This window comes from Strongylocentrotus purpuratus, unplaced genomic scaffold (assembly GCF_000002235.5).
Source record: "Strongylocentrotus purpuratus isolate Spur 01 unplaced genomic scaffold, Spur_5.0 spur5_contig_845, whole genome shotgun sequence".
Taxonomy (NCBI): domain Eukaryota; kingdom Metazoa; phylum Echinodermata; class Echinoidea; order Camarodonta; family Strongylocentrotidae; genus Strongylocentrotus; species Strongylocentrotus purpuratus.
In genome coordinates this window covers 578,872-591,251 of record NW_022145552.1, presented here as the reverse complement: position 1 = coordinate 591,251, position 12,380 = coordinate 578,872, and the positions used below count along the sequence as shown (strand labels likewise).

Sequence of the window (12,380 nt, the reverse complement as noted above, 5' to 3'; positions counted from 1 at the left end):
CTTCAAATTGCTTTTACTCACTCATGCGTGAAATATGCATCATATGAGCTACATCAAATGAAAGAGGAGGATCCAAGCTTTCCAAATATGTGTCATTTTAATTTTAAATGTGACTAAGTTATGATAAAATATCGATAATTATCGGTTTCGTTTTTTCTTTTACGCACTGTATAGATATATGTGCATGTGTGCGTGTGTGTGTGTGTGAATGTGTGTGTGTGTGTGCGTGTGCTTGTCTGTTTGTTTGTTTGTTTGTTTGTTTTTATTTCCGAAATCCATATATACATACAAGTTTTAAAAAAAAACATACATATAAAACACATTTCAAACGATAAGAAAGTAAGTAAATGTGTAAAGTATAGACAAACGGTTGGATAGCCCATTTCAGAACCATTTTCAAAATGGTCCTGTTCTTCCATGGGGTCCAAAAGCAAAAATCATATTAATTTACATACAATATCAATTTTTTTATAAAAATCAAAGTAATTTACCAATACACTACCCCCCCCCCCCCTTATCGTTCTCCCTAACCTCACCACCCCGCCACCCTCTCGATACTGCCAACCCCTCCCGCTACCCATTTCCAAGTCCTCCAGTGTATATTATCTCTGTCATAACATTTCAAACTAAAATTTGTATTTCTTTATTAAATATAGCCAAACTTCTTGATTGTCGAATGTGCGTAGGCAATCCATTATACAATTTACTTCCGCGATACAGAAACATACGCTTACAATTCTGTGTTTTCGGTTTAGGCAAAACTAAATTGGTACTTCTAAGGGCATAGTTAGTAGTCTTAACAATGAACTTCTCTTTCAGGTGCCAAATCGTGAAATATTTTATACATCAAAGTATAACTGTGCCTAACTTGTCTCTTTTCTAACATTTCCCAATTTAAAATATTATGAATTTCACTGATTGGTTTATGTTCAGATAATTTATATTTAAGAATAATTCTACCTGCCCTGTTCTGTAATTTTTGTAAAATGTCTACTTGAGACTTAGTGCCCGAATGCCATAACACGTCACCATAATCAAAATGTGGCATTATTGCGGCATTATATACAAGTTTTAACCCAGTCTCATTAACATAGTTACACAACCTTCCTAAGAAACTAAATTGGACTTTGCATTCATAGGGGGTCACGTTACCCTAAAGCTACAACACTGGTTATGAATGAGGCTTAATGAAATATTTTCCCGCCATGTTCTTTTTCTTTCGGGCAAATCTGAAACCAAGTATATTTCAGGCCAAAAAATCCCACAGAGAAATGACAAGGAAGTAGTTCTGTATTGTTGCAATACATTATACAGTAACGTAGTCAGACTTTTGAAGACGAATATGAATATGAATGCAAAGTCCAATTTATAGAATGCTTTCATATAATCACGCTTGATTGCTCCTTCAGGATATACCAAATATCATCGCTACTAAAGCGTACGGGCTAATTTACACAGTAGTTCAGTGCCACATTACAATAACTAACATTGTGTTTGGAGAGCACGGAAATATCATAAATAGAAAAACGTTAGGGTGTTAATTGCGTTTATCATGGCGCTGCTTTCAGCAGCAGCAAAAGGAGACTTCCTGAAGATAAAATCATTAATCGACTTGGAGGACAAGTCAGAGGATTCGGGAGGAGTTGATGTAAACTGCTCGGATGCGTCCGGCAAGACGGCCCTCCACATTGCTTCGGAAAACGGACATTTGCAAACGGTTAAATGCCTTACCAATCATGGAGCAAAAGTGAATGTGGTCGATGCTAACCTACAGACATCGGTTCATTTATGCTCAAAGAAAGGCCATCTTCATGTGGTAGAGCTGTTAGTGAACGAAGGAGCAGATATTGATATTGGTGACAAAGATGGGTTTACAGCTCTGCACATAGCATCATTGGAGGGTCGTCTTGATATTGTCAAATACCTCGTTAGTAAAGGGGCAGACCTGGGAAGACTTGCTATTGATTATTGGACACCTCTACTCATTGCTTTAGACGCTGGCCATCTTGACATTGCAGAGTACCTTTTGACAGAAGGAGCCAATATTAACACGTGTGGTAAAGGTACAGCTCTACATATTGCTTCAAAAACTGGTAATATTGATGGGGTGAAATATCTAACCAGTCAAGGAGCAGAGCTGGATAGGAGCACTGGCGATGGTTGGACCGCACTTAGTTTGGCTTCATTTGGGGGACGCCTTGACATTGTCAAATTTCTCGTTGACGAAGGGGCACAGCTTGACAAATGTGACAATACCGACAGGACACCCTTGTCTTGTGCTTCTCAAGAAGGACATCTTGAAGTCGTCGAGTATATCGTGAACAAAGGAACAGGCATTGAAATTGGTGATAAAAATGGGTTAACGGCTCTTCACATAGCATCATTGGCGGGTCATCTTGACATCGTCGAATATCTTGTTAGGAAAGGGGCACAGCTTGACAAATGTGACAATACCGACAGGACACCCTTGTCTTGTGCTTCTCAAGAAGGACATCTTGAAGTCGTCGAGTATATCGTAAACAAAGGAGCAGGCATCGAAATTGATAATAAAGATGGGTTAACGGCTCTTCACATAGCATCATTGGAGGGTCATCTTGATATTGTCAAATACCTAGTTAGTAAAGGGGCACAGCTTGACAAATGTGACAAAACCTACAGGACACCCTTGTCTTGTGCTTCAGAAAGAGACCATCTTAAAGTCGTCAAGTATATCGGGAACAATGGAGCATGCATTGATATTGGTGATAAAGATGGGTTTACAGCTCTTCACATAGCGTCATTGAAGGGTCATCTAGATATTGTCAAATACCTTGGTAGTAAAGGGGCAGACCTAGGGAGACTTACTAATGAGTACGGGACACCTCTACACCTTGCTTTAGATGGTGGCCATCTTGACATTGCAGAGTACCTTTTGACAGAAGGAGCCAACATTAACACTTGTGGTAAAGGTGGATGTACAGCACTACATGCCGCATCACAAACTGGTGATATTGATGGAGTGAAATTTCTAACCAGTCAAGGAGCAGAGCTGGATAGGAGCACTGACGATGGTTGGACCGCACTTAGTTTGGCTTCATTTGGGGGACACCTTGACATTGTCAAAGTTCTCGTGGGCGAAGGGGTAGAGGGTGACAAAGCACCCATGAGCGGGATGACACCCTTGTGTCTTGCAACAGGAGGAGGCCATCTGGGTATTGTCGAGGTCTTACTGAACGTAGGAGCAAGTATTGATAACTGTAATCGAGACGGGTTAACAGCACTCCACCTTGCATCGTCCAATGGACACGTTAAAATGGTTCGTTATCTTGTTAGGAAAGGGGCACAGCTTGACAGATGTGACAAAAACCACAGGACACCCTTGTATTGTGCTTCTCAAAGAGGCCATCTTGAAGTCGTCGAGTATATCGTGGACAAAGGAGCAGGCATTGAAATTGGTGATAAAGATGGGGTTACAGCTCTTCACATTGCATCATTGAAGGGTCATCTTGACATTGTCAAATACCTTGTTAGGAAAGGAGCACAGCTTGACAAATGTGACAAAACCAACAGGACACCCTTGTATTGTGCTTCTCAAAGAGGCCATCTTGAAGTCGTCGAGTATATCGTGAACAAAGGGGCAGGCATTGAAAAGGGTGATAAAGATGGGTTAACGGCTCTTCACAAAGCGTCATTGAAGGGTCATCTTGACATTGTCGAATACCTTGTAAGGAAAGGGGCACAGCTTGACAAATGGGACAAAACCGACAGGACACCCTTGTATTGTGCTTCTCAAAAAGGCCACCTTGAAGTCGTCAAGTATATCGTGAACAAAAAAGCAGGCATTGATATTGGTAATAAAGATGGGTTGACAGCTCTTCACATAGCGTCATTGAAGGATCATCTTGACATTGTCAAATACCTTGTTAGTAAGGGGGCAAAGCTTGACAAATGTGACAAAAACGACAGGACACCCTTATCTTGTGCTTCTCAAAAAGGCCATCTTGAAGTCGTCGAGTATCTCATGAACGAAGGAGCAGGCATTGATATTGGTAATAAAGATGGGTTGACAGCTCTTCACATAGCATCATTCAAGGATCGTCTAGATATTGTCAAATTACTTGTTAGTAAAGGGGCACAGCTTGACAAATGTGACAAAAACGACAGGACACCCTTATCTTATGCTTCTCAAGAAGGCCATCTTGAAGTCGTCGAGTATCTCATGAACGAAGGAGCAGTCATTGATATTGGTAATAAAGATGGGTTGACAGCTCTTCACATAGCATCATTCAAGGATCGTCTAGATATTGTCAAATTACTTGTTAGTAAAGGGGCACAGCTTGACAAATGTGACAAAAACGACAGGACACCCTTGTCTTATGCTTCTCAAGAAGGCCATCTGGAAGTCGTCGAGTGTATCGTGAACAAAGGAGCGGACATTGAAATTGGTGATGAAGATGGGTTTACAGCTCTTCACAGAGCATCATGGGAGGGTCATCTCGATATTGTCAAATACCTCGTTAGTAAAGGGGCAGACCTGTTGAGACTTGCTGATGATTACTGGACACCATCACACCTTGCTCTTAATGGTGGCCATCTGGGTATACATGACTATCTTTTAAATAGAGAAGCAAAACAGATCATTAAGCCAGTCATTGGGTTTGACGAGGACCACTATGACTACCTTCGCAGTTCTTTTGGTGGTGCCGCTTTCCCTAGCTATATGCCCCAATCCTCGCGACCATACGATCCATATCTTACCAGTCCACGAGACAGCTCTATCTCCTCGAGGAAGAGCATCAAAGAAGAGACAATGATTATAAATCTCGACGAGTACAGCATCAAGGTTCTACTGTCACCCGACGATCTGGACAAAGCCACATATATCACAGCAGAAGCATTGCCAAGTATTCCACCTGACTTAAACCTTGAAAAAGACGAAGTTGTCATCTCAGTTGGGCTTAAGCTTTCTCCTCCTGGTCTTCAGTTTAAAACTCCGGTGGAAGTCACGGTCTTGCATAGCGCTATTTTCAGCAACCCAGACAAGGCAGAAATTGTGCTATACACCCGAAAGACTGGTAAGATCTCCCTTTTACCATAGATCCCATATTCCCATATAAATTCCTTTCCCTTCCGTTCCTTTTTATTTCCCTCTCTTCGTCGAATCTTCTGTAATTCACTTTAAGATTCATATTGAATTGAAGACCCAAGAAAAGCTTATCCTATAAGTTGCCTTATTCTTTGTATACAAACTGTTGAGATGTGGTGGTCTTGTGGATACGTCACCGGACTGTGGATCACAGAATTCACGGTTTGCGGCACCAATATCTCAAGCAAGACATAAATCTGAGTTTGCACTCTCCACCAACGTGTTATATGGGTACCCGGCAAAGGTATGTACCACACGGTACGTTCCAACCATCACGTCAAATGTAATTCCGTGCATTACATTGCGTCTGAACATTGAACACAACGAGATATGCGTAGATCGAGAATACTGCACAGAGCTTGCGTAGTGCTGCACACGACTTGCATATAGCTGCCGCACAAAAATAGCACAGCTGGGCGTGGTGGAAAAAATTAAATCATAAACACGTGACTTGATTACAGGTTTGCCATAGGCTACATTCTTGAACCCGTCTTATATTATAGATTTTTGAAATTGCCCTTGGGTTGATTTCTCGAAGGCCTTTGTGATCTTGTTTTGATAAGAAAATAATTGTTTTGACAAAAACAGTTTCAAATCTGATTTCCTTTACCAACGGACAAACATCACAAAGTTTAACACCAATTACTCAATTCTGCATAAGACTGCATTATCACTTTCGAACCGGCAGTCATACAGTTTTGACGTTATAGATCAGAACATTTTGTTCTTACATCATCACCGGCCATTTCAGGATCATCATCATAATCATAACCATCATCTCCTTAAAATTTCTTCCACAAAATGAGAGAAGAATAAAAACATTGTCAGTATCAACCTTGTTTAAATAACGTATAGGCCTAAGTCGCATAGTTCATACAGCCGCCACTGTCCAGATTCCTGTGGAAAGATCGTGGGCAATTTTGGGAATGAAAAAAGTGTTATGCATGGTCTAATACTTTAAACATGTTTGTTACTAGCCAATCACCAAAAAGCAATTGACATTTTATTTGTACGAAATTGCTCACAAATAAACAATGACCCCTTATTAAACAAATTTAACCTTATTTTTGTTTTTATGAAAGTAAATCCCAGAGCATTGACAGCTTAATTCGTTACAAATTAACACGGTCCCCTCTGTTTTGTTTGTGTTTTGTCGAAAGGGTCTGATGAATTTTCAAGGATAGTTCCTGCTCCTGACAAAGCTGCTCGGTGTGTAGTTGGAAAGAATCACCTCACTTTGTACTTAGACCATTTCTCGGAATGGTGGATTATCTCCTTGATCAGGAGATACTTCATCGGCCCGTTCATCGGTAAGCGGCTCATCTGTACGCCATACGCTCCCCTGTCAACATCCAGAGACATCATGAACAGCATCTTGCTCATCATTAAAGACGACTACTGCGGAGTGAAAGAGGTAGTTTTATTATGAATTATTAGTTGGTTAAATTTCTGGTGCCTGTAATGGGTAATGACCTTTTTTCCTTCTCATTTCTCTAGAGTCAGATCGCGTACGTCATCCTTTGCTGCAAACGGACAATTGCATGAATCGATTTTGTCTGATTGTAACCGATTTTGTCAAAGCATCATTTAAATACATACCTCGTCTGTTATAAGGTCTTGTCTTGTCTATGCGACACATTTGAATGAAATTATTTTGTAATTGATTACACAAAGACGAATTTAGACCGTACTGTGAGACGAGTTCGAATGAAGTCTGACAATAATAAATGGACATGCGTTGATATTGATCGAATTTGGATTAAATAAATATTAAAATGGACAGAAATCCTAAATAATAGCAAGTTCATACAAATAACACTGTATATGTGTTTGTTTATCAAACACTGTTATTGGGACAAAAAGTTTAATACCATAGTTATTGAGATAACTTGTGTATGTCCCCGGTCTTCCAGTGGTTCCAATGTCAATACTTGATTGTGTAACGTTTTCTGAGTAGAGGGGTCCGTGCACGGAGGGGATAGGGGGGGGGGGTCATAACCAATTCATAGAAATCACAGCTGTAATAATTCAAACCTGATAACCGTTTCGCATCTTGAACTCAAGCACTAATCAGTTCGAGACTCACAAAATATTCATCACCCTTTTTCATGGAGGTGTCGTGGATTTAGACCGTACTTTGAGACGAATTCTCATGAAATCTGACGACTCAGGAATGGACAAGCGTTGATATGGATTGACCTTTGGCTAACTTGGATGACATAATGACTAAATTAAATTTGACATTTGCACGATCACGGACTCCAAGGGTAAACTTAAAGTGTAACAAAGATGAACTTGAATTAAATAAATATAAAAATGGACAGGAATTCTAAATAATAGTTAGTCCATACAACTTACACTGTATTTTTGTTTGTTCAGCAAACACTGGAATCGGGAGAAAAGTGTTATACCATGGTTATTGAGATAACTTGTGTATGTCCCCGGCCTTCATTTGGTTACGATGTCAATACTTGATTGTGTACCGTTTTATGAGTAGGGGGTCCGTGCACGGAGGGGTAGGGGTGTGGGGGTGGGGGTGTGGGGGAGGGGTCATAACCAGTTAACAAAATCACAGCTTTAATAATTCTACCCTGATAACCGTTTCACATCTTGAAGTAATAATCATCACCCGTTTTTGTGGAGGTGTTGTGGTATAGTCGTTCATTCACTTGACTCTGAATCCAATGGTTGAGGGTTCGAATGCTTGCCCGGTGCTAACGTTCTTTGGCAAGACATTAATCCGTATTTGCCACCCATGTGTATCTGAGTACCTTGTAATTGCTGGAGTATATAACAGTGCCATCTCAAAAGACAGCATTAGTGCAATTATTGAAATTATTATTATCATTCTGCCAATATTTTTCATATATGTTCAACCTTTTGCAGGATATCATACCAGACTTCAAGGTAGCCTTTCAAAGTGGGCAGTACTGCGTATATTGGGGACACGGACCCCTACTAGTCAGACATCTGGAAAACAAAGACGAAGTTTCGACACTGGTAAGAATCTTAGCATAAATAATATGCGGTGTTCCGCAGGGAACAGAATTAGGCCCGTTGATGTTCCTAGCTCTGGTGAATAATGCCGCACATGATATCGAGCATCATTTGAAATATGTTTACGACCTAAGCCTTCTCGAGATTCGCACAAAATCGGCATCTCCGAAACTACAGGACCATCGTGACGAATTAGAAAATTGGAGTAAAGACAATGACATGAAATTCAATACCGCGTACAGCAATGCCATGACTGTGAACCTCATGGGACGTTCCATCAAAACTCCATGTTTGCGTCTCAATGATGAGCCTCTGAAAATAACGTAATTTTAAAATTTGCCCGATCTATATTTCGTTCCGTTGGGTGGGGGGGGGGGGGGGGGAGGGGGGGGGGTAAGGTCACTTTTGGGGGGTAATGAGGGGGAGGGGGGTTCTTCAAAACACACCAACAAAAATTGAGGGAGGTTCGACCCCCCCCCCCCCCCCCCCCCCAAACCACCCCCTGCGTACGCGCCCGCATGGGCCATAATTCATGGTGTCAGTTTTAGATCAGAATGAATCATGGAGTAGTTCCTATAACTTCATAGGTTGTTATTTGATGGTATTTCTGATTTCCCTAGGAACTTGAAGAATGTGCTTTCTTTGACATGAACACCCACACGATGCCGTTCATTCTTCAGCCACGTGAAAAAACAGTTCCCGGAGTTCTTGTCACTCTCATCTTGAAGCAAAAAATCACAAAGCATATCGCCTTCCAAGTACTATACAACGGTTAGTTCAAGGGCATGATTTCTTTGGGGGACGGGGTGTTAAAAGTGGCCTAAAGGCTTTCACTATCAGTGGTGGCAGAGAAAATCTTATTTTTTGCAGTTTCAGGATTGGTTATTTGCCTGAGCTTCGGACAAGCTGTTACACATCAGATTTAACAATTACTTTCCACAAACATGCTTTCCTTCTTTTCGGGCGTTTTTAACGTCTTGTGTGATAAAGACATGAGATTATACGACTTTTTAAACCCCTTTTTTTCATGATTCTGGACATAATGCTCCCGAAAACAAAATTAATTTTTTTTTTTTACTAGTGTTGACGATCTTGGTATAATTTTTCATGTGAAAATATTATACTACTGCTGGTACAAGTGAATTTGACCTAACATCATTTGACCACCCTGTTTATGTATAAACATATAAATAATAATTAGACAATTGGGATAAAAATGAAACCGGTCATAGTGAAGGAGAGAACTCTAAAGACTTTAATTTCAATCGTTTTAATTATTATTTCTATATCGCCGTGAGGGAGGATTATCAACACGAATTATTTGTTCCCTATATACATACATGTATATTATATTATATAGGCCTACACATTATTTTTACGTGCAATCATTTAGTGTAGCAAAACCACCATGGCAAGTGACTCAAATTTGGAAAAGTTATCATTTTAGGCTAATCACTTCTCATCACGTTGATATCATATATTCACAATTAAGATGTGCCCCATGTGAATCCAATAGCCCAATCAAAGCCGATGGGATCTGCATCGTCCAAAGGCAAAGCTGAACCAACTGATGTTGGACGAGGAACATCCAAATGTAAGATTTAAAAATAATATATATATTAATACTATTTTTCCTTTCGGTATGCAGGGCATCGTATCACCGTCATTGGTACAAATGTAAAACGTGTGTACAAATTAACACGCATTCAATGGGATGTCGACGAGCTTGATATATGAAACAATTTTCTTATTGTAAAGTGACGATTTGAAGAAAGTCGAACAAATTTACATTATATGTGTGCAATTGAGACTTGATTCTGATTTGATTTTCATTGATTATTGCATTTTCAGCATCTCAGTTCTCCGAAGAGCTGACGAGAAGCGAGCATCATCTTGAAACGATAGTTCCAACATCACCTGAGCCTGCAGACACAAAGGGTAAGACTATATCAGGAGCGGTTCTGGAGGAATACATGTATAAATATTGTGTTATTTTTTGGTTGGCGCAGGGCGATGCAGTGATGAGGTCTTCTAGCAATCGTTTTCTACATAATGTGCTTTTGGGGGGAGGAGGAGAGAGAGGGGGGGGGGGGAACTAGAACTGCTACTGCGGACTATGTTCTTGTAATTGGCCTTTGTTCTAAATATCATGTAATGTATTATCAATGTATTTTTTATACCGTATAATATTTAACAACTCTTCGCTACATGTTCCATGATTTTATCTCAAACATGTCAATAAAGCAAAGTAATACAATATAATTCGACGGTCGACATGCAATAGATAACGGATCAGTCATAATTCTTTACAGAACAGGTCGGAGTTTGGTTTAATCATTTTCTAAAAGCTTTTTTTTTTTACGTTGCTTTATTTCAGACGGAAGTCATACTGATGTCCTTACAATACCTAGGCCATTGACTCCACCATCGACAGAGTCACCGTCATGTGAACATGCCTACCAAGTCATAGATGATTTGGTAACGGAGACAGTAGCAATTGGTAAGGAGCTGAGAGATAAAGTCGTGTTCTGGGCTCTGTAACATTAAAAAAAAATCAATTTGATCTCCCCCCAAAATAATCTTATCTCCTCAATCAATCGTAACTTTAAGGTGAGTAGTTACTGACATTTAATTTTATGTTACAGATAGTAAAGAACGAAATACTTTGGCAAAACATTAATATATATATATATATATTATGCTACACTCAATCCATGTGTAATACGTGGGCAGGCTACCTTAAACGGTTGCTGGAACTTAACCGGGGTAATAATATCTAAAGTCCTGTCGAAGCGTATGTATTGTGATATACGCTTATTTCCTTTACATGCTCTTTGTAAATATGAACGATGTAATAATTTTGTTCATTTTGTTTTAAGCTCCATCGACATCATCGACAGTGCCCGTCCGTTCATTAGAGTCTGCAGCAGAGGGGACAATGGGAGACTTAGCCCCACCACCAATTGTGACAAACATTGTCCAAGAATTCATTCCAGGACTTTCAGCAGACCAAATACCCCAGCGTTCTGGGAACGTCAATATCTACGTCCGAGAGATGGTCATCAACAATCCCCAAGGGCATAATCCTTAAGGAAATAATCCCCAAGGAAATACTGTTGCCCCTACCCCTGTTCCTATGGCTTCCATAGTACCTCCTAGGCTACAGCATGAACTGCGTTGTCGGTTGAACAGAGAAAGCCCAGTTTACGATGACTGGAGGGGTCTTGCCAATCAGCTTGGACTTCAAGACTACATACAATCACTCGAGCAGTGCAAGAATCCGACTGAAGAACTACTCGTACTTGCTGAGAGTCAAAAGAAGATTCAGAATCTTGGGGACTTGGCCAAGGCGTTCGAACGCATGAATCGTGGAGATTGCCAAGAGCTCTGCGAGAACTATGCGTTTGAGGGAACAAAGTCAGCTGGTCCTCGGAAGGATCAAATGGAAGATGATGACACAGACAGTAGTGATTACTAGTAGGGAACAGGCTCAATCTGTTCCATATCAATGATGGGCCTCTGAAAAAACGGAATCCCAGAAGATACTGGGTGTGCACTTAAAATCCGATCTCAAGTGGGACATTAATTATAACTGTGATTAAGTTATGATAAAACATCGATAATTCTCGGTTTCGTTTTTTCTGGGACGCACTGTATATTCGCTGCATTTAAATAGGATTATTACATTGGTTGCTTTTACAGGAACGAAGTGAGATTCTCTCTAGGCATATTCATCGATTTTAAGAAAGTAATTTTGACACCATTAATCTTAATATACTACTATCTCTAATCTCTCTCATCATGGCATTCGAGTTTAACCTTTTGCATGGTTTAAGGACTATCTTAGTAACAGACCCAGATTGTTCAATGTGGTCTAACGTTATATATAAGGAATAATATAAGATGTGGTGTTCAACAAGGATTAGTACTATGGCCAACTCTGTTTTTATCTAAATAAATGATCTACCATCAGTAACTGATTATTTCGATTTGCGGCTGTTTTCCGATGATTCTAACATAGTTCATACTTTTCCAGCTGATCAGGGGAAAATTAATATGGATGAAGTTTTTTACAACACACAGAAAAATTGGTGCATTGCAGGTAATTATCAGTATGTTATATGTCATGTATTTCAGCAATATAATTATGTGCAATATTAACTGTCATGATGATAGGCACAGCAGGTTTCATTCATTGATATTTTGATATTGCATGTACTGTTATCCTTCCTCTCACTCTCCCATCCCTTTTCTCTAT

At 40.0% G+C, this 12,380-nt stretch overlaps 1 protein-coding gene across 1 annotated transcript; it reads left to right on the top strand.

The window, feature by feature from the left end:
- Nucleotides 1–1,552: 1,552 nt before the first annotated feature.
- On the top strand, nt 1,553–11,366 carry LOC105443211 (ankyrin-1-like). The gene is made up of 10 exons (XM_030991174.1): nt 1,553–2,063; nt 2,502–3,360; nt 3,577–5,054; nt 6,286–6,539; nt 8,012–8,125; nt 8,743–8,893; nt 9,615–9,716; nt 9,974–10,060; nt 10,500–10,622; nt 11,002–11,366. Exons 1-10 carry the CDS (start codon nt 1,553–1,555, stop codon nt 11,211–11,213), a joined length of 3,891 nt encoding a protein of 1,296 aa, XP_030847034.1. The 3' UTR covers nt 11,214–11,366.
- Nucleotides 11,367–12,380: the final 1,014 nt, after the last annotated feature.

Coding starts and splice junctions, on each gene's coding strand:
- LOC105443211 (XM_030991174.1), top strand. CDS start 1,553: ATGGCGCTGCTTTCAGCAGCAGCAAAAGGAGACTTCCTGAAGATAAAA. Junction 3,361..3,576: donor AAAAACCACAGGACACCCTT/GTATTGTGCTTC, acceptor TGCTTCTCAAAG/AGGCCATCTTGAAGTCGTCG. Junction 5,055..6,285: donor GCTATACACCCGAAAGACTG/GTAAGATCTCCC, acceptor TTTTGTCGAAAG/GGTCTGATGAATTTTCAAGG.